Raw genomic sequence first — 22,809 nt, 5'->3', positions numbered from 1 at the left:
TTGATAATTGCTTATTAATCAGCACCAAAAAAGAAGTGGCCTCAAATGGACTAACCTGTGCTTTCCTCAAGAGTTTGCTTTTAATTCTGACAATCAGGTCTTCAGCTTTCAGGGGTATGATTCGTTATTACAGCATGAAGCAGGTTAGTATTGCTGCTAGCAATGTTTAGAATTTTAATATAATGTGTCCTAGAGACTTTGATAGAATCCATTAACTACAAAATTCAAGCAAAGGTATGGGAGATATCACTAATTTGGTTCCAGATTCATCTGCATAATTTCATGCAGGAATTCATATTGAAGATTAAGCACATAAGACTAGACAGATTCCTTCTTAATCTTTTCTGTATCTCAAACCATTATTCAAAAAGCAGTAAAACAGAGGACAAAGTAGCCCAAATATTCACTTCATATTGTCCTTCAAGATTGATACTGAGGAGATTAAATATCCTGAAAAACAGGACAGGATCGAGATTTTTATTTACATCAGTCCAGCATAAAGGTGTTTTTTCTTCCTGTTCTGATCCTCTTCAACCATGGGCAGATTGCACTGAAGTGAATGAAAGTTAGCTTCAGTTAGATGAAGATTTGGGCCATGGAGAAAAGAAATACTGGCATGATGCCTGCTTTCGGTTTTGTATGATACGAGACTGTTACTGGTTATAGAATAATCATCAAAGTGTTAAAATGCCACATATGTACTCATAGAATTTTATCAGCACTTCACCTACGTGTTCTTTGAAAAGGGGAGGAATTTTTAAAATGACACCCCAGAGGACCTGGCATAATTTGTGTTTTAGTCCCACCCTTTGTACTGTAACAGTTGTTTTTCTCATACGTCAGATATGTTCTTTCTCACTTCCTATCACCAAAGTTCATACTGGTACAGGTCATACTAACTAACGGACTATCCCACCCAGCCACCACCTTTTCCCCAAGGAGTTAAACAGTTGTTTGTACAACAGTCAGCGTCTAAGCACCCTCTGCAGCCTGATATAGAGGACTAGGTTGCTACCTTGAGTGACGAAATAGGACCAGTTTACACACAAGTCTCAAGATCAGGATCAGCATATACTCAGGTCTGCCTTTTGACCTGAGCTGCAGCCACAGTAAAGACTTGTTTGCACAGGTAGTTGAAGACGATCCAGAGGCTAATGTGTAATTTTTACTACAATTGTTGTTTTCTTCCGTATTAAAAGACAATCGCACCAGTCACCAGCAGCTTCCTCCCATCAACAAACCTCTCCCAAGTACACCCAGTCCAGCCATGTCCAGACCAAAGAAACCATCCATGCCTTCCCTGCCTTTGCCGTCTCCTGCTGCAAAACCAAAAGTACCACCGAAGCCTAAGGAGTGTAGTGATGATGAGGTAATGTTTATAGATATACTTGTTTTGACAGTTTAAATGACTGATGACCCCGTACCAATCATAAGGCTACACAGCAGTGCCATGGCCTGGTCTCTTTCTTAGCCTCTATGGTACAAATCATTTGTACATCACAAGCAGTGACCTGCGAGTACCATGCTGATTCTAGGGGATATCTGCCTACCTCAGGAGGCTCTTTAGGCCACAGAATAGTTTCTGCTCATCCATAACAAGCTGCAGGCAGTGGGGAGAGCGTAACCTCAAAGGCTACCCCAGGACCAAAGGGAAGGGAGGGCTTTTATCCACCAGTCCAGAACTGGAATAATTTGGTAAAGGGTTTTCAGTCTTGGAGAATCCCATCCGCACAGGATGATAAATTTCTGAAATAGCAGTCACTGTGAAATAGCAACTATTGTAAGCAGCTGCCAGGGCTTCAATCCCAACAGTTTGTTGTTATGATAGAGGTTTAACTGGTAGATTTTTGTCCTGCATTTCTCACAGGATAACTACATTGTGCCAGTGGACAATGACGACGATAACTATATTGAACCCACAGAAAGCAGCATGTCACTACCTACAAGATGTGAGTTTTAGTCATTTAAGCTAATAATTATTGCCTTTTTAGGAACAGCAGTGGAAAAAATGGATCAACTTAATGTCTGTTTCTAGGGTTCAAAAAGGCAAATAGCCTGCAAAAAGGCAATTGGCTCCTTTGGCCCATGACAAGGCCAAGGAAGATTATTTTTAACTTTATCGAAAGCCGTGTTTAATTCCTGCCTCTCTTGCTCAGCTGTTTCAAAGTCTAGCCCTTGTACGACCAGGAAGCTTTTCATGGTATGTGATCTCCCTCCTCATCCAAGGGAGCCACAGCATTAGAATTCTCTGTTTGCTGAAGTGCCTCAGGAGAAGTACAAGCCTTTTTAGATTTTCAGCAAATAAAGACAGACTTTGATTCTTTTTTTTACCTCACTATTTGAAGTATATTTAGCTGGAGAGTGAAATTATTACAGTCCAAAGGTGAAAAGTAAACAGAGAAGAGTATGTAGTTCTGGTCTCTGACATTACTGACATTATCAAACCTATTCAGCAAGGCATGAACACTGAATAATGTTTCCCTTTTAAAATGAGAGCTGCTTTCTGCCTCAGTTGATTTGTTCAAGGTCACACAAAAAGGCTATCACTTGGACCTATTTAATATTTATTCTTACTGTATAAATGTTACATTGTTAGTTTTTTAATACATGTGTGTATATCTATAAATATGTGTGTGTGTATACACATGCACAAGCATATATGTATATGAATAAAATATGTTTTTAGCTCCTGTGAACAGATTTATGAAGACAACGAAGTCAGCCCCCCCTACTTCTCCAAAGCCTTCTCTTACTTCTGATATGCAAGGTATGTAGAGTTTGTATCACTGTTAAAATAAAATAACCTAAGACTGAGGGATATTAAATTACGCTTGATGTATTCACAACACAAACGATATGCCATACTTCAGTAAAACAAAAATGTGTTCCCCTTTAGGTTTTTCTGTGCTGTGGCAGTTGTTTTGCCTAGCTTGAATAGTAAATATGTTTTAAGCATGAATAAAACTAGAACAAGTTATTTGCTCCAAGCCAATTTATTTTTAGTCTTTTGCTCTAGCAGAGGAACACAAATGGATCAATACAGCAAAAACAATTATAGGACTCAGTATGTTAGTAATCCCATTTCACTACAGGAATCAAGACTCAATACTTTAAAACCACATCAAGATTGAACCTTAAAGAAATTCCGTATAGGCTGATGTTTTGCATGTCCTGTGATAACAGTGTTCCCATTTAAGTTCTATAAAGAGCAATTTATTTGGAAAAAGAAAAAAAAGCAGAAGCAAATAAGAATCATCATATTTGCTTTTGTAAGTGCACATACATTTTCTTAATCTTTCTTAGCTGTGCTAATTCCGAGTTGTTTTGCATCCTTGTCATGTCATTAATTGCTTGGAATGTAACCTTTACAGATTGATCACACAGTTCTTTAAAAGTCTTTGCATATTCATTAGCAATGTCTTTAGCTTTCAAGTCGTAAACTACAAAAGTTTTTTTTTCTCTATGACTTAGGATTTTGTGACTTACTTTTCAGACATTTTAAAACGCCCTTTTCAATCTTAGCCTTTCTGTAAATCAGTGTCAAGCAACAACCAGCTCCTTGACAGATGTTACTAAAAAAAAAATAAAACATCTCCCCCTGGTGGGAACTCGGACATTTTTCAGCGCAATAAAAGCAATGAAGTCTGACACGAAATTTGTTGAAATATAATTCAATTTTCATTGAAGAAACTGAACATAGATAAGGATGCTGGTGGTTTTGGTTTTTAGTATCTGTGAATTAAAATATGCCTATGGGACAGAGCTCAGGGATGGACACTGGCCATGCAAATGAGCCAGCTTGTATTTGATTCACCTGATCTCTTCCTCCCTGAGAGTCAAGGAAAGGCTAAATGCTACCGCAGGTGTGATAACACATCTTTTCCAAACTGTCCCAGGTTTGCATAACACAAGCATTCATCTTGCTTTGAGGGGGGGGGGGGGTGCGGGGAGAACAACAAAAAATTTGGGGGGGGGGAAGGTTCATTAATACAATGGCTGTTCATCAGACTTCTGGGACTTTTCCCAAAGTTCCCACTAGAAGACTGGTGTGTAGCTACCCCAGTGTTTTGGAAGCAGAATCAAGCTCTGAGCAGATTCTCCAAGTTATTTCTCCAGAGGCAGAAGTACAATTGATACAAATCCTGATCAGTTTTTCTGGTAACATGCAGTACATTTTTGCTAACCAAAGAACACATTTTTTCCTCCCTGCCCTACAGAAGTCTACGAGGTTCCTGAAGAAGAGGTAAGGCCTTTCTATAGTTTGACTTGCATTGCCCTCAGGTAGGGCACAAATGTGATTGTAAAAAAAGATGATCAGTCTTTCAAAGGGGAGAAATGGGAACAAATCTCTGTCTGCACTTAAAACTTTCTGATGCTTCTTCACAGAAAAGGTGGCAAACCAATTTAAAAGGTCTGCAGAACAGAGTAAATGGGAAGGGGCTGAAATTTCCCAGTCATGTGCGATAGTGATCTGGTCTGGGAGGCAGCAGCCTAAGGGAATGCTTTCCAGAAGCAGAACTGCAGCAAAGGAGCAGTGACAGTTCTGACACAGTCATTTTCTTCCCACTTGCTGGTACTGACATGACATATGGCCAAAGCAGTGTGCTCAGGGCTTCACAGATTTACTGGTGGTGACTTCTTTTCTCTCCCATCCTAGTGCAGATTACCAGGCAGAGTTCTACTAGAAATCTATACCACAATGCAAAGATAAGATACTGCTGTGATAACATAAATAGGACCATACAAATGTATTTTATGAAATCAAAAAGTGACCAAATAATTCAGTGCATTTTCTCTTACAGGAAAAACCATCACCACCACCGGTAACCAGGTAACCCATTGCTATGAATGTTTGTGCATTACTTAAAACTTGTCCGAAAATATATTATCTCATCTAGATATTATATGTTTGATAATTCTTTCTCTAGAAGATATACATATAGTAATTCTCTCTGTTTAGATTACCTACACAAAGATTGTCATCCATTTCTATGTTAATTTCAATAACACATATTAAAAGAAATACCTCTTAAGGGTACTTTTTAGAATTTCGAGGGGGTAGAGGAGGAGAAAGAGAGTTTGCCTTTGTATTCACTGTTGTTAAATATAATTTTCCTTAATTCATGTTTTATTAATAGGTTCACTAAGCCACTTCCATCTATGCCTGCTCAGAATACGGAGCAATCCCACATGCACAACATGACTAGAGAGTCACCTAAGCTGGATACTTCCAGGTAAGTCAACAGCAACTTATATCAATAGGAAATATTAGCAGAGACAAAATTTTCTCCTCTCTATTGTGTAGCCTTCAGACAATACGCAATTGCCAGGACACACAAATAGCTAGGGATGCTGGGACAAGGTAAGAATGAAGGTTCTAATTTCCCTGTGAACTTCTGTATTCAAGCCAGTTTGCCAAATGGGTACTTTTTTCTTTAATATCCCTTTAGGGATCCAGTGCAGGGGTAAAACATCTCTGCAAGCCAGTTTAAAGTCCTATTACCCATCTCTGCACCCTTGCAAATGACATGTTTTTGCAGGGGATGGAGCACAGGATTGCTTGTAAAGAAGCTGGACCCAGTAAATCCATGATTTATATTCCAAGTCTCTGGAGGAAAAGAGGCAAAGGAAACTTGAGTATGCAGCCTGTTTCACTCCTGTGTCCCCAGAAGTGTAGGAAGTTGCTTCGTAACCACTGTCTCATCTCTAGGACATCGCTCTACAAAATAGGTCATATGCCCTGGGAAGAGCAGGTGGCATCCACAACATTGTGTGTGTTATGGTGTTTGGTGAGGTCCTGTGCACAGCTGCAGGGGACCTGAGGTCCAGGACAGGAGCTCTTCTAGAATACTTCCACACTGAGGGCCATCACCACAACCGCTGCAGCGGTGCATTGCTGCAATTAAATCCATTTACTGCAGACTTCCTCCTCTCTAGATCTTGAAACGCATATCTGAGCCAAGCAATTTAAATAAGTAAATCCTACTCATCTTAACTTATTGTGTATATTTTCCAGAAATATTTTGCCTCTTCCCAGAAATCGTCTTCATCCAAAAGCAGTGAGTAATTAATGTGCCACTATAAAATAATGTGTTAAACTGCGGCTGTTCTGTGTTTTATATATATACATAGAGATGGATGGATGCTTTTTATTATCTGGATTAAGTAAAAGAAACAGATAACTCTGAATGTCAGATTGATCTAATATTGTAATTGTGACTATTAATCTTTTGGACAAAAGAGGTACATTGGAAATCTGTACTGATCCAAGAAAAACTTCAAATGTTTTAAGGGATATATGTCTCGGTCCACAAAAATAATTTCTTGTACTAAAAAAACACAGTTGAACTCCAGGAACTTTATTTGCAGTAGCAATGGGCTATTTTGCCCAATCTGAAACACCTTCCTTGAGCCTCATTCCTTTCAGACAATGAATGATTAATACTTTCTGAAAATTGAATCCTTCTAAAATGTCAGACTGGGTAGTCTGAGTAACCAGTATCACTAGAAAGTGCAGTCCATGAAGGAGTAATTACAAGCTTTGGGTTCCTAAGGCTGTGTTTAAGTCATTCCTCTTCTTCCTCTATTCTTGTCCCCAGTCTGTCCCTTCCACTGTGCTGGAACAAAGGTTTTCTGAAGCAAACTACTTGGAAACTTGTCTATCTGCAGCAAATGGACAAAAGCAAATGTATAAAATGTTCTTTTTCAGCCAGATTAGTTCCATAAATTTTTCTGCACCATAGCTCTACTAACAGTTGTGCCAGCACAAGAGAGGGTGCGCATGAGGAGCAAACTACCAAGAAACAAGGTGACAGTAACTGCATCAGCATCTGTGCCAAAAGCTATGTGCATCAAACTCTGTCCCAGCCCAGTGCTCTGAATTGCCCTTAAAGTAATAATCAGTCTACCAATAACTACATAGAGAAATTAGATGCGTAAAATTAGGAATTTGGGGTCATACCATACCATTAGATGCTACGGTAACATAATGCAGGTGGTTTAAGAACATCTTATAATCTTACTTTCAATCCTTAAATTTCTAGATATACCAAGTATTGCTGGGGGGGGGGACGGGACGGACACACACGACTGCACACCTCTACATACAGCAGCAACAGCATTTTGGTTTCCCTTCCACCTCATCACAATGTTCTTCCAATTTAGATCTGTATCCTGTAAGATGCTGAACAATTCCTGAGTTGTGTCAAGTCCAGGATTTCTCTTTTATGAAATGGTTTGATTTCTCAGCTTTTCTTACCAATATAAGATTAGAAAATAAATCCTTCTGAACGGAGAATGTCGGACAGAAATTCCACTCTCTGATCAGCACTAACAAGAATACTCCTGCTTCAGAATATACTCCAGTGCCATACTGCAGCTGAAACCTCTCCACTAATTCATTCTCAGAGCTTACCTTGAAGATGGATATCATCGTAGCTTTGCAGAGAATCGGGAGACTATTGTTTTGCTGGGGCCACACATGAAGCTAGTTGCAGCACCAAGGATGGAGCTCCCAAACACTCATCTGTACTGTGGGTGTATTCAGCTCCTGGGTACTTGCAGTTACCCAGTTTGGCACAAGAGTCAGCCTAGGAAAGAATTGCCCAGTGTAGTCCAAATTTTGGGGTCTTTGCTTGTTGTGTAAGTGGCCAGCCCTTACAGTTTTAAAGAAGAACATGGTAATAAGCATGATACTTGTCCGGTGCTGTGCCTTTCCATCCCTGACTGTGCACACTGACAAAGCAAAACAATAACTGAAACATCTGTTAACTGCTCCCGTTCAATCCATTCTCAACACTCACCAGCACCGATCATGTTAACAGAACTGTAACCCTTGCTCCTCTCAAAGGCCTGGGCTGACTGGGAGAAAAATTTCTCCACATCTCATTCCCTCAGCTGTTGAATAAGGGATTACACCTCTCCAACCAGAGAAGGGATGCATTTGTAACCAAGATTAGCAAAAAGTCATTAACCTGGTAGATGGAGATGGACAAATTAATAACTGGTGCCTCTTTGAAAGGTACCTATCATATGGAAGTCTGATTCCCTAAAAGACAAGAAGTGGGAGCCAAAATAAAGCATCTCCAAAAGAAGCTGGGAAAGACAATCTACTCGGTATCCTCTGTTTAGTGGAAAATGTGTTCTTAATATATTCAAAACTGCTGCAAAATTTCTGCTTTCCAGCTCGGAAATGAAACATGAACCAAAAGGTCTTGCTGCAAAATTCAGGGCCGATTTTCTCAATACTACAAGCAATCCCAAGGTTCTTACGATGTTCAAAATTAGATCGATGTTTGCTAAAATTTTTCAAATGCTGTAATAAAAGCTGATGAAAAATATCCTGGATATTAAATGCATTTTGTACAAATATGTCTTTAAACATTAATACAGATTACCAAGACCAGATTATTTATGCACTTCCTATTTAATAATAATTCCTTTTTTAATTGCTTCTCATCAAATCTAACATTTTTCCATTACAGGACCATGAAGCAAACAATAATGAAGAAAGTAAGTATTCTGTACTGAAAACATGGCAATATGAGCGGAATTTATTGTCAATATGTCACTGGTGACCTTAATATAGTATGTAGTGGAGTGTGTCAGTGTAAATTTTATCTGTAAGTCAGCAATAAGCAAGAAATGGAACTGAACTGTTTTCTAGTATAATCAGAGTGAAAACATGTCAAGACAAAAATTAAACCAACGGATATTTTTTACTTTTATTACATTAACACTGAAATGGCAGTGAGGAAAACCCTCTGTTCAGATACAGCTAATATTGCATACTAAATATGTCGTTTGCATCTCTAGATCATAGCTTCAGTAACACACAAGAATCCAGATTTCCTACTGGAGCAGCTCCGTCTCCGTTACCAAGGGGCCTGTGAGTAAAAAATAATAAAACTACTTCTTTGATAGGGATGGGGTTAATTACTAGGTGTATTAGGAGCTAACTCCTATCCTTGCCTATGGCAATCAGAATTCAGGAGTAATTTTTATTGCTGTTCATGAAAGATATGCTGACTAGGTAAAGGCAAGCTATTCTTTCATTATTTCTGGAGGAATACTGCTTGCATGCCAGTGCCACTGCCCTTCACTGCCTGCCACTGATGGCAGGTGCTGGCTGGCATGCTTAATTTAGTCACATACTGCAGCAATTGCATGTGCATGCCTATAAATGCAGAAAGTTGTGTTAAAATTCTTCTGCCCCACCCAAGTTGTCATCTTAAGCACTGGACAGAGCGCAGCTTCCTTGCGTATCAGGAAGGAAGTACCTTTCCTGAGTACCCACATTACATCTGATACCCTTATTCTTTTTTTATCCCCCTCCCCCCCAACTGCTGCAGCTATCCACTAAGGAGATGCATCCCATCTTGGCCAGAAATCTCTTGCAATCAGTGAACCTGATGCTTAGTTGCTAAATGAATTCATGTATCTGCTAAATAACCATACTCTTTTTTTTCTTTTTCCTCCAATCTGCAGAAAGAAAACTTCTAATGCAGTAAGTTCACCAGTAAGTTGACTTGTAATTGCATAATCAAATTATAATTTTACAGATGACTTTTAATTTATTGTAAAACTGAATTTTATCATGAGTTTGGCTACAACATAAATGTATAAAAAGAATAGGGGAAAGAGTTATAAAGAAAGGAAACATTTAGGTGCAGTTATATGAACTAAGCAGCAGTGAGAAAGTTCAAGTAGAAAAATATTTTGATTAAAGGGATGTTTGGATTCAATACTCTGGGATGTAACAATAAACACAGTGCAAGACCTGAATAAAATAGGAAATAAATGGGAACGCAGGCCATTCAGAAGTATTCCCTGAAATATACAGGGCTGCATATGGGGAATGTGAATTTTATTGTAAGAGTGATAGCTCAAGAAAGATGCGGGATTTTACCAGAATTTGTCAGAGGTTTTTCAGTAAGTATTTCATCATTAGAAAAATATCCCAAAACCTCTTGTGGGAGAAAGTGAGAGAACTGGTTGAAATTTTCAAAGAAACTAATTTGAAAAATGTTTTGAAACGGACAGTTTATTATCATTGTTTCAAAATGAAAAAAAAAAAAAATGAAACTGGAAGATTGGGCGAGTTCTTACTGTGAGCTAAACTGACAGTTTAACTTCCAGTAACAAGAAATATGTTCAGACATTTGTGAGCATAGCTTGACAAAGATGAAAATACTCAAATTTTGATTCGCAAGTATTTGGGATGGACTCTTCACTTTTGGACTTGAGATAAAAATGAACCAATTTTTACACCACAAACTTACTGATGGGAGTTAAAAAAAAAAAAAGCATGCATCTCTAGATTTTACTTTTGTCCATCTATTTATACACACAAACTGGGATTCTTTCCAAATCTACTTTGCAAAATCCCAAGCTTCAAGGTCATACAACTAGAGGCTCGTCACAGAATGGCCACGTCCCTACCTCCTAATCCCTCTGGGATGCTGTCAATTCTAAATGTAAACTAGTTCACAAAAAGTATAAAAAGATAAACATTTGCTGTACAAGTGACATGCCATTTAGTATTTGGTTTCCTTCTGTTTTATTGCAGAAGCCATGTTTACCCTCCAGAGAGACCTTAACTGCAAATGAAGGTAAGTTATCTCCACTACTGTGGAAAAAGTTAACACTTATCAGAATTTAATTTTCTTTTTATTAAAAACATGAAACAAACAACACCACATTCAACTTATTCTAGGTTTTTGAGGGGGGGTTGGTTTTAGCAGTTTCGAACTGGATCTGGCCAGCCTTAGCTGCACTGAATATCATTGTTCTCTAAAAGCAGTCACAGTAAAACTATTGAGGTTACTGGCAGGGTAACGTACGACATAATGGACCAGCAATGCGCCATAGAGCCCTCAAAGGGGAGAAGGGAGGCGAAGCGTGAGCGCATCATTCTGAACTCTGCAAGAACCACCTCACACGGAGCTGGCTCCTGGCAAGAGCCAGTCCCTCGCACAGGCAGAAAACGCGTCTCGCCTCCGTGCGAGGCGGCAGCTCCTCCAGGCACAAACTCAGCAGGAGCTGCTGTCTACCGCAAGGGTAAGATGCAGCCAGCCAGCCGCACCTCCTCCGGCTGAGCTCTTGTAGGCAGCCTGCCCCAGCGTCCTCCCCTGTGTCCCACAGCTCGCCTCTCAGAAGGCAAGTCTCCCACTGAGCTCCTGCAGGCACTCACAGCGCAGCTATTTGCCTAGAAAGTTGGTGGTATGCCACTAGTTAATAAAGCAGCAGGATGGCAAGCTGCCATGTAAGGAAAAACCCCGAAAGTTATAATAATAAAAGAAACCCTCCTTCAACTACTGGGACTCTCTTATCTTGGACAATAGATTTCTGAAGAAATCTTGACGCTACAATTTCTTTTCCCAAACTACAGAAAAACCTACAGCAGCAGAACGACGACGAGGTTCCAGCCAAGAGCTTCCGCTTCCACCCCTTCCAAGTGGTGCCCAAAAGTAAAATCTCTTTTCATCATCTCTTGAATATTTCAATGCACCAGCTCCTACTGCTTGGTCTGAACACAGCTGTGAGAAGTTCAAAGGGGAGCACTGTTTTCTCTGTAGCCTTCTGTTGCTTTTTGAAAGTCATGTTTCTTGAGACCTCACAGTAGCAAAAAATAAAACATGGCAACTGTGTCCAAATACTATAACCACCACCAAAAAGCATGGGAGGATATACTCTCTAATTAGGTGGTGGAGATTTAAACCAGATGTTTAAATTCCTAATTGTCAGTGCTAGTGGGATATGATTTTTTTTTTAAATACCTGTATCTGGCCCTTATTTCGCAATGGACAAATGGGTGAGATGGAACACATTCAACCACTGCGTGCTTCAAATACACAATTTTAGTATTTTCAGAACTGGGTAGATCTCCTCAGACCTTTCTGTAATCTCTTGATGTTTATTTCAGGCCTTTGCTCCAAAAGTCCTCCATTCTGCCAAGTAAGTATAATTCAGATTTTGAATTAAAATGTGATTAACTTGTAATTTCAAATTAATCTTTGAATTAAGATTATTTCAAGATGCCATACATATTCATTAGTTTGGAATTAACATTTGTCTCTGTAATGCATACAAAGAGGAAATCAAGTATCCAGGGGCTTAGCTCAGCTAGTAAAATTAAGGGAGTGTGTCAGAATTATTGTATAAATCGATGGAAACTGGGTGCTTCATTCCCATTTGTGACTACTGGAAATTTCTACCAAAGGCAGTTTGGGTCAGTTCCTATCATAATAAAGATTCCATCAATCTTCCTTGCCACAGAAGAACCCTAAATATGACACTTCTGGGCTGTTCCAGGCTTCTGTTGCCTAGAAGCCAGACAGATTATTATTGCATCCAGCAATTTATTCTTTCTCTACGGGGGGGGGCAGGGGGGGGAGGTATTTTTATAATGGCAAACACTAAAGCTCTTTTGTAAGTAATACTTTCAAAGAGGAACTTTGTTTCAGTTCACAGTTAAAAACAAATTAGGTAATATGTATATGAACTCTCTTTGCACAGAATTGTAAATTAGATCCAACATTTTTCTAGTCTCTTGTTAGCAGACACTTGTCTGACCTTCCAACAAGCCCTTTTCTGCACATATTTCAGTCGGAATATATCTTTCACACTGCAAATGGATGAGAATTGAACATAGAAATCTGCATGTGGTGTAGCTTAAACTTTATATGCTGTTATTAGTACTTCTCTCTATTTCCTGGAAGTGTTTGCTTGATGTATGTTGCAATTATATCTCCTGTGGTGTGGAAGTATAATAATAGTTTATATTCATGTGATAGACTGATGCTCTCAAGTTTGTCTGCTCCTGTCACACAACTGATGTGCTTCAACTTGTAGCATAAATTCTTACTAATCCCTAAAGTGTAACTATTCTTCGAGGTCATCTGGTGCTAAATGATGCTCTGATTAGTAAACTTTCTGTAACACGCTCTTATTCTGTGCCAGGTCCAATAACAACTTAATTACAGATACAGTTGGTCCCAATCGCTGATGTCCTTTCAGCATAACCTGCCATCTCTTCCTTGTCACCATACAAGCCTAGTGCTAACTTTCATCTTCTTCATAAAAAGTTCTAATTTCCCATACGGCACAGTATCAAATGCTCTACTGAAGTCCAGAGTAAGTACAGGACCATATTCCCTTTTTGTAGAACTCTCTTATTTTATGAAAGAGCTATAACATTTTATCTACTTGGGTAAATTTCAGATTTTTCTCTTGCTAGTTGTACCTTTGCCTCCAAATCTTAATGTTCTTTCCTTCAAATTCTCTGCGGATTCAGACTAAAAGGCCTGTAGTTGCTCAGGTCACTTTTTCCACTTTAACTGTAGCAATTATGTTTGGTATTCTTTAATCAAGTGGTACCACCCTGACTTGACATTTATTTAAAATAATTGTTACCAGCCTTGTAATTTCATGTGCCAGTTTTTAACATTTCTGGGATAAAGATTATCTGGGCCCACCAGTTCAATTGTACTAAGCTATTTGAGTTTTGCTTCCAATTTGGTTGTGGAAATTTCCATTTCTGTACCAGAACTACTATTGGTTTAGTACCTAGATTATCTTTAAAATCAATAAAATTCTTACTGCAGACAGCCCCATTTCTCTTTCCTTTTTACACAGCTAAGGAATCTCTTATTGCTTATTTTAATTTCTGTTTGTAAAGTCTAATTCAGGCTGAATTCTGGCAATTCTTACTTTATTCATACAACATACTTTTCAGCTGTAGCTTTTGCAGCTGGTCAGTCAAAATTTGACAGAAAACCCAAAATTCTTAATATTGAATAGCCTTCTTAAGGTGATTATTCATTCATTAAGAGCTGGAACCGCTCCTTACAATGTCTCCCCTGTACGTGGAATGCAGCTTCCAGACAGCTGCATCTTTACTACAAAAGAACTTCTAAACCGACTTCACACAGGTGTCTTTGAGCTCTCCAGTCCAATTGAGTTTTTTAATTCTGAGTCACTGTATGACCTCCTCTATAACATTCTTATCGCTTTCTGAAACCAAAATCTAAATCAGAATTATATTGGTGAAGATTTGATAAAGCAGTCTGCAAAGTATCATGTCCAGGAATAGGTGAGTGCTAACAAACCTAGTAGCATTTTTTTTCCCCAATAAGTAAAGCAAACAAGAAATAAAACCTCCCATAATAACAAAATAAGTAACACTCAACTTTCTACAATCATCTTCTGTAGTATAATGATATTGATCTGTACCCAACTCTGATCACAAGTATCTATAGCAGACACCTATTACTATCTTTGACCAAGATTGTTTTACCAGAAAACAATTATCTATACTTATTTCCCGTATTACTATCATATCATTACTATGCAACACTACTCAACCATTTCCCTTCTAATTTCTTAAACTCTTCAACATCTGTATTTCAGCCCCAATAGGTATTTTCTACTATGCTTTGTTATTACAATTATAATTAAGCTTCATAATCTTTCCTACTAGTTCTGCTTCTCTGTTTAGCTGCCTAGACTTCTTGCACACATACACAAACATTTCAGTTGGACTAAATTAGTGAAAAATTATCTCTGAGCTACATTTGTTTTCCTGACTCCCTCACCTAAATGACTACTTCTCACAGGGCACCTAGTGCTTTTTGCATTGTGTTCCTGCATTTTCTTTATCTATTGCTACATTGATTCACTTAGGGGGTGGTGGGGTTTTTTTCTTGCATGTTAAGTCTAGCTCTGGCTATTAACCAAACTGTTGTTAAGCAAACTGTTTCTCTCTTTATAAGCAAGGCTTCTCTTTTGAGCAGGCAAGTGTCCCACGCACTTATATAGGGCCCATCCATTTACAGTAGCTTGCTTTCTGGAGTGATATCAAAGGTCATGCGTTTCCAGATCTTCCAAAGTCCTTGTAACAAATCAATTTCTCACAGCATAACAAATATACTTTGAAAACTTACACATGTTGTTCTTTCTCTTTTCTAGAAGTGCCAGAAGCTGCAAACCGTTCTCTGGGTACTTCCCCTCACAGCAGCATTTCGTCTATGCCAAGTACTGCAGACCAGGTATAACATTAGCTAAATTCACATTACAGAAATCTTCTTATCCTTTACTTTAAAGTAGTATTGCTGCCCCTACCCACTTTCTAAATAAAAATCATACTCCTTTTGTGGAGGGCATCCATTTCCCCTTTTGCAGTGAAGATTTTCCGTAGCACAAATAATCTGAATGTTAGCTTTTATACCAAAAAATGCTTAGAACATATAGTCTAGGAGAGCTTTAACAAACTGTAGAAAAGTATGTGAATAGGATTATACCAAACCTTGGCACTCTACCCGTCACTTTAAACAAAACCTGAAAAAGCTTCTTAGTTTCAGGTCTTCCTGACTCCCCAGTTCATAATACTTCCACATCATTTGAAACAAGGAAATCTGTGGTGATGTACTTAAGTCCAGTCTTTGAGATAGATAGCTATAAAGAGTTTTTAATTGCCTACTTTTTTCTAACTTACAGCTGTACATACTGTGTCCTGAAAAAAAAAACGTGCACCAAGCAAGATACAATAAAGCTATCTGCAGCTATTAGCATTAGCCTGCACTGATGTGATGTGCCAAGAAATCCTAGAAATTTGTAGGAGGAAACAGGGATGCTCTGCTGACTGACGCAACACAGCAGGATGCAGAGGGTAGAATCACTTTTATGAACATTGTCCTATTTATTGCAGTTTGGGGTGTCAGCAAAGTTTTAAGAACCGAGAAGAAAGTCACTGCTGCCCCTCTCGGAGGATGCTGTGATACCTCCCCCTACACTTTTAGTTTTAGTCTCCCCATCAGTTTTAGTCTCTCCCAAGTCCTACTCCTGTCTGTTCCTTTAAACAGACCTCTTCTCATTACAGTTAATGGTGTCAGTTTTATGACAAATTCTTTTTTCTGTGTTTTGTTGCAACATTAAGCTTTGAATAATCCAAGCAAATGCAAAGTTATTTTCATTTCAGTGCTATTCCCCTTACTCTTATTTTGGATTAAGGGAGACTACAAAATGCAGGAAGCCATTCTTATTAGCCTAGTAGTCACAAACAAGGTAAAAATAGTTCTGTTGAGTGCAAAACAAAGGCTCTATTATGCAGAGCCAATAACATTAAATGTTCTAAAGCCTGACATGACAAAGATAATACAACAGTGAAGAACACAAAGGATTTGAAGTTCTGGAAGCATTTTAACAGTATGTCATACTGTATATTTATTATAAAAATTGCTTTCAAATAAACAATCCAGCAGACAGTAAATAAACATCTTGTAGCAATTACATTTGCAGCCTTTATGTAACAGCCACGGGCAAAACCAGAGCTTAATAAAACGTCCATTTTGGTTTTGTTTTGGTTTTTTTGTTGTTTTTTTTAAGACAATATATTAACTGTTAGTGTTGTTTTTCCCACCAATTATGTACAGTGGTATCACTTGCTGTAGCATCCTGCACAATACAGGGGCTCGCAGACATGATTCATGCCCATAGGTTCATTATTTGTTTGGTTCCCATCCAAACTTTGGCAGCAGGTCTCTGCTTCCATATTATAGGCCACAGATAGTGCTGGAAGAAAGGTCTGGGGGCAGTTGACTCCTTGTTTTGTTGAACAAAGATTGGTTTACTGGACTTATTCTCTAAGTGGCCAAGTACCTTGCGTACTTGCAGTTCCTGTCATCCTTTCTTCTTCCAATGAGCAGTGTGACTAGAGAAATACATGGAAGAACTTTGGAGGCAAAGCTATATGTTATGGCTTGAGCCAATCTAAGAATTTAGTGCAATGCCCCTAAAATGGAGGCTCTGCTCTCTCCTCACTGTCAACTCCCCTCCCAGCCACAGGCTTCTCTGGTGTTCCTCTGATCCTGCAGTGGGCTGAGCCACCTCATTAAACTGACAGAAAACCAACCTGTCAGTCAAACACAAAACAAGACAAAACAAAAAAGATAACAAATTTTTTTCTGCGAGATTACTAAAGTGAATTATCTCACTGTGGGATCAGATGAGCCACAAAATGAGCACAAGTGAGAAGCCAAGACATTCCCTTTTTGGCAGCAATAAGCCAGCCAGACCAGCTCAGCCATAACGTGCAACTTCATCTTTAATCTGTTTTGTACAGAGGTGACAAAGCTGTGTGAAAATGAATTTTATCATTAAAGTTGTTACTGTAAAGTTAGAACAAAACTGTTCAAATTACCAGGAAGGTTAATACCCAGAAGTATTCATTAGGAAATACTCTCAGCACTATTTATATAGCCTCTCCACTCACTTGAGTTAGCTTTTGCATAAACCTCCTCGGCAAGAGCTCACTTCTTATGATTGCTGGTTTTATAACCTGCTAGTTAATCGTCTAGCTATTGAAGTCTGATAATGCATAGGTCTCATGTTGCTTCTAATCCCACATCCTGTCCTTCCCTTGAGTATCACTTCTTTTCATACTTCTCTAAAATCCCCCATACCTTTCCCCTAAACCCCACTCCTGTTCCCAAATGTACGCTCAATCCTGCATCATCTTACTACTCAGTTTTCTACCACTTCTTCTCTTACTAAAATTACAGTCTCGTACCACTCACTCCCAACTGCCACCACCTCCTCACATCTTTTTATCTTTGCACTTCCTTTGCTATGAGAGCTTTTATCTTCTAAAACAGAATCCACCTATCTTTAAGGTGCCAATCTTTCTTGTATCTTTGGGTCTGCACCTATGCCCCCATCCATGAAGTCCTCTGTCCCATGTTTTCCACTGGAAGAACAGGTTAAGTTCATTTACTGTACAGAACACTGCCAAGAATTTAACAGAATGGAGAGAAGAAGGATGATCTTGGTGAGGTGCTCACAGGGGATAACATACAAAAAGGAGGCACCAAAGAGATACATTATAAAATATAAGCCGTTCTTGTATTCTGTCACAGATGTAATCCTTCTCCACAGTAAACATGGTTTTATGCCTTTTAGATAGAGCACTGTTTCAAATGTAAGGATACATTCAGACTCAGTCCAACAGAGGACTGGAACTGAATCCCTATCTCATGTCTCAGGTGAAAGCACCAGGGGCTGAACTGCTGTATTAGTAGAGGAAAGACATTAATTATTCCTCTGTTTTGTAGGACTCCATCCATTTGTCCTTATTTAATAACAACAAAAAGAGCAAAACATGCACTTATCCAGTCTCCATGCTATCCAGATGGAGGCAATCATGATCATGTTCACAAATAGCATTAAGTATATGGGAAACTTCATTCCCAAAGCTTAGCTGCCTACCAAATCTGGACATTTCATTGGCTAGCCCACAGCCGAGCAGCATTTAAATTTTAATGGTCAATTTATTCCTCAACATTTCCTGTATACCCTCTTTAAATTCTACTAGAATAGCTTCCTGCTTTAAAAATGCCAAACTGTCCTCCAGTTGAACCTGACTACTTTCCTCAAGGTATCTTTCTCTCTTCTGTCATATATCAGCCTCCTATCACGCATCTGTTACCACTGTTTTGACACACTACTTTTTCTTTGTCCTACCTCCATCCAACAAAAACAGTGAGCTCCTGGCAAAGAATTTTCTAAACTCTGTGTTTTCTAAAGTGTTCTGCATTTGAGTTCTTCACAGCTGTCATTATTTAGTATTAACTCCCCTATAGCCATATTCTTTATTATTATCATTATTATTTTACAGGTGAAACACTGTTTCTCTCTTTCTAGGATGCTGGTGTTCATAGTAAAGCATGGTATGCTGCTACCTGTGATAGGAAAACAGCAGAAGATGTGTTGTACCGATCAAACAAGGTAGGTCACTTTTAAAGAATGTCTATTTTACAAAAAAACTTCAAATTAAAAAAAAAAATCAAAAGACAACCAGAAATATCTAAGAACATCAGTTGTATTCTGAACAGGTCAGAATACTGTGCCATGCAATACTGTCAAACATGAAATTATTGTGGTGAAACTATTTAACTATGGTTTCCATCCCAAGACGAAGTTGCATTAGTCTAACTCAGACTGGTGCACTGCAGAGAAAGCTATTACAGACTAGAGAGCTAAGGAAGATCTGATAGCTCATGTGCACCCATTAAAATGGAAGGCAAAGCCCCGTGACTTTTTACATCATCACTACCACTGTCCAATGGTTCATGTAAAAACAGCTACTATTTGGAAAGGCTGATGCTGCTATGTATTTTGAAATAGCAACACTATGCATTTAGGTATTTGGAGGATTTGAGTTCTCTCAACTATTCTGCGTACAAAAGCTAGTGTCACAGAAGGGAATAGTAACACGTAGAGTTGCATCCTCAGCATCAGGTACATTTCCACTCTTGCCAAACTCCACAAAGCAGGATAAAGGGGCGGAGCAGTGGGGTTATCACCAGTGTAGCCTACTGCCAGCTAGCAAGCACTGGGCTACAGTGTCAGTAGCTGTAGGTGCTCATCTTTATCAGAGTGCTTTTTACAGTTCTGGACAAACAGTATCTCCACCTCTCACTGCTTTCTTGCCTACCTACTGCCACTGATAGTAACTTCACTTCCTAATAATCTGTGGACCCCAACAGACTGCTGCCACTGCATGTTTATTTCTTCTTTCTCTGGTTGAGAGAGAACAGGCAGCAGCAAAGGTGACTCTTAAATGACACCTTTGTAAGCTACTGTTAGACAGCAGGAATACATCGTACTTCCCATCTCCTGCTGTACAGTTTTTCTAATGGGAGAAAAGGGTTTAATGCTAATATAGATGAAAACATTAAGCTAAAACCAAACTAAGCTGTTGGAAAAAATAAGCTGAATACACTTACTACTATTCTCTCTTTAGGATGGATCTTTTCTAATAAGAAAGAGTTCCGGACAGGATTCACGGCAACCATACACACTGGTTGTGTTTTACAACAGAAGAGTATACAACATTCCTATACGATTTATTGAATCAACAAGACAATATGCACTGGGCAGAGAAAAAACTGGTGAAGAGGTGAGATGATAGGGGGGCGGGGGGGGGGCATTTTCTAACAGTTTTCAGTAATATACCTTTAATAAGCAAGGATTAAGATATACTGCACTATGACCGAAAGGATTCTTCATGTATCAAGATAAAAGTATACCCTATGTAATGACTGATCTATCAAGCTAGAGAAACCAGTGTAACATCAGCTCCTGCATACTGTAATTAAAACCACAGATCAAGTTTAAAACATACTCATAGAACTGTTTTGAAAAGTTATCAGGATCAGAGCTGCAGCTGCTAGATAAATTCTCCAGCTGTTTATAGTCCTCTATTCACCTTCTACCTAAGACTAGTTAAGTTTCTTGGAAAATCGTAGAGGAAGAACAGCCACACTCAAAAAAAAAAAAACCACCCCAACAACAAAAAAAACCCCAACAAAAAAACTCTATCAAAAATGAGAATGACAGTACTTTTAATCCTATTTTCACATAAAGAAAATGTTAAACTCCAGTTCCATGGTGCAAAAATCACTGGTTGGCTATTATACCACACAGATAATTATTCTGACAGCAAAACAGAAACTTGGAACCCAAATACCAATAAAAACTGTTTGTTATCCCTGCACAGAGTAGGCTTTACAGGGATGTAAAAGTAGGCTTGCCTTAGCCTAATTATCTGCCTCCCAGGCAATGGTTTTGAGGTTACAGAATAAATAATAGCATGGAGCTCATCTGGCCTTCAACAAAGGGTCAAAAATGACCCCAGGAGAAAAAGAGAAAGATAGTCCAAAGTCTGTATTTGACCAAACACCAAAAGGAAAAGCAACAGACCTAGCAGATTCTGGATATTAATTTACAGTGACAAACATTAAAATCACGTAACTAAAACAGTTCTTATTGGCTGTCTGTACCATATTACTGCTGGAGATCGCTTTCCCTCTAACTGAGGTGGCTGAGCCATAGATGAAGCAGCTTCCAAACTGCCACAGTCTGCAGCCTGGTATATATTAAGGTAAACTGAAAGCGGTATTAATGCCATGTAACAACCTCTGTGGTTCAGTTTGTGCAGGTGGCAATCACAAATGGAAAGGAGCATGAGACGAGACAGCTAGTGGCCATAGTATCTTCCACTACCCAAATTTAATCTGTCTATTACTAGAATCAGGACTAAGAGCAGGATCAATGCTCTTGCTAAAAAGCAGAGCATCTCACTTGGTAACAGTCATAGCTTCACCCTCTTCAATGGTGGGAGAAGCAAAGAGAAAAAGATGATGCAGTGATTACTGTCAATATTAGAGCATTAAAGAAAGTCAGCACTAATTAATTTTTGTTTTCTCTATCCAGCGCTTTGACAGTGTTGCTGAAATAGTGGAGAATCATCAGCACACCTCCCTGGTTCTAATTGACAGCCAAAACAACACAAAAGACTCAACGAAACTGAAACACATTGTAAGAGTTTCTTAATCAAACCAAACTGCTAAAATGAAGACTTTTTTAATCACTTCTTTCAACATTTCAAAACATGTGGATTGGGTATTAAAAGAAGAAAATCCAAAACGATGGAAAATACTCTTTAAGAGCACCTACTGAGTAGTAAGAGATGCAGTTCATAAAGTTCAACCCCATGTCACTTTTATCAGAAAAGCACTTGTATTTAACACAAGAAGCCAAAGCAGATATACTTTAGTCTGCGATTTCCATCTCTGACAACACGGGTATTCAAAGTCACATGAAGAACAACTGCATACCACAGCCTGGTCCTTTGATTGCTATTTAAAGATAGATTTCCTGTAGGACATTTTCACTTTAAAAATGAGAACACCCACAGTGTATTCTCCCACAGAGAATATTCATTCTCACAGTGAATACCCACTCTTGCCATTTGTTATGTTTACCACAGATCACTGCTTTCAGCAATTTCTTTGTGAAATTGTGCACAGCCCCAGAAGCTAGAGCAACTCGACCTAATGTACCGCTGTGTACAAGCTGAAAATAGGACTGTACTTCATGTGATTAGTGGCAATAAAGCTGTCTGAATGTTTTAGATTAATGGACATGTGTTGTCCTTTTCTTCGGCTTTACTGTTTCATTAATATTTGTGTTTTCAAATGTACAAATAAAATTTAAAATACTGTAAAGTCAATAGTGTATGGAAGCATTGCTGGATCACATTTCTTAGCATTCCTTCCAGCAAGAAAGCATCAATCAGTATTGTTGATGTTTTAATGTATATCTTTGTATGTGCTCCTTCGCAAGTTCTGTTGTTACGAAAACTATTGCTTTTTACAGCTTTAGCATATGTATTTGGCTTAATAGCTCTCAAATCTTTTGTCTTCAAATTGCCTACTGTTGGTGACCCAAGCACGTCGCTTCATTGCTAAACCAACTACCCACTCAATTCTTGCAGAATTACTGTTTACAGACACACCAAAAAACCCCACCCTTTCTTTTTTCAAGCCTGTTCTATCACAGTCATTTACTTACTGCATTATTGCGAACAAAGTAATTTCCACAAAGGTTAAAGTGGTGAAAATTAAATTGATGAATGTATAAATTGCACCAATGAAAAGCTTTTAGGAACAGTTGTTAATTAGTTCTAGAGATGTTTGATTCCACTGGACCTGAAAACTAATCCCTCTTAAAGGTATTTTTCCAAAACTGACACTCTACACACACATGCTTTGTTCTTTTTGTTCCAGATTAGGCAGTGTTCTCTAGGATTATCTGCAAGGCATTTACAGCAAGACTGAGCCAAGACTTGCAAAGTCTCAGCAAGTCACTTAGAGCTATGTTGTAGCTGTATTCTGCAACTACATCCTTGTGGTTTGGATCAATTACTTCTACAAGTAATGCACCTGTCTTCTAGAAAGAACTGCTTACTAA

At 38.7% G+C, this 22,809-nt stretch overlaps 1 protein-coding gene across 1 annotated transcript in view; it reads left to right on the top strand.

Moving 5' to 3' along the window:
- BLNK (B cell linker) overlaps positions 1 to 21,408 on the top strand; it is a 103,426-nt gene extending 82,018 nt beyond the window's left edge. Inside the window, exons 9-25 of the mRNA XM_072869794.1 lie at positions 1,200 to 1,369; positions 1,868 to 1,949; positions 2,687 to 2,767; positions 4,218 to 4,243; positions 4,803 to 4,831; positions 5,139 to 5,234; positions 6,017 to 6,059; positions 8,484 to 8,511; positions 8,815 to 8,887; positions 9,487 to 9,517; positions 10,568 to 10,610; positions 11,390 to 11,468; positions 11,924 to 11,955; positions 14,968 to 15,047; positions 18,697 to 18,780; positions 19,799 to 19,954; positions 21,271 to 21,408. Coding sequence (XP_072725895.1) covers positions 1,200 to 1,369; positions 1,868 to 1,949; positions 2,687 to 2,767; positions 4,218 to 4,243; positions 4,803 to 4,831; positions 5,139 to 5,234; positions 6,017 to 6,059; positions 8,484 to 8,511; positions 8,815 to 8,887; positions 9,487 to 9,517; positions 10,568 to 10,610; positions 11,390 to 11,468; positions 11,924 to 11,955; positions 14,968 to 15,047; positions 18,697 to 18,780; positions 19,799 to 19,954; positions 21,271 to 21,390 — 1,253 coding nt within the window. The 3' untranslated portion in view covers positions 21,391 to 21,408. The remainder of the gene's footprint in view (positions 1 to 1,199; positions 1,370 to 1,867; positions 1,950 to 2,686; positions 2,768 to 4,217; positions 4,244 to 4,802; positions 4,832 to 5,138; positions 5,235 to 6,016; positions 6,060 to 8,483; positions 8,512 to 8,814; positions 8,888 to 9,486; positions 9,518 to 10,567; positions 10,611 to 11,389; positions 11,469 to 11,923; positions 11,956 to 14,967; positions 15,048 to 18,696; positions 18,781 to 19,798; positions 19,955 to 21,270) is intronic.
- Positions 21,409 to 22,809: the final 1,401 nt, after the last annotated feature.

Source organism: Ciconia boyciana, chromosome 8 (genome assembly GCF_034638445.1).
Source record: "Ciconia boyciana chromosome 8, ASM3463844v1, whole genome shotgun sequence".
In the NCBI taxonomy this organism is placed as follows: domain Eukaryota; kingdom Metazoa; phylum Chordata; class Aves; order Ciconiiformes; family Ciconiidae; genus Ciconia; species Ciconia boyciana.
The sequence above is the reverse complement of the archived record's forward strand: the minus strand, read 5'-3'. Positions and strand labels throughout refer to the sequence as shown.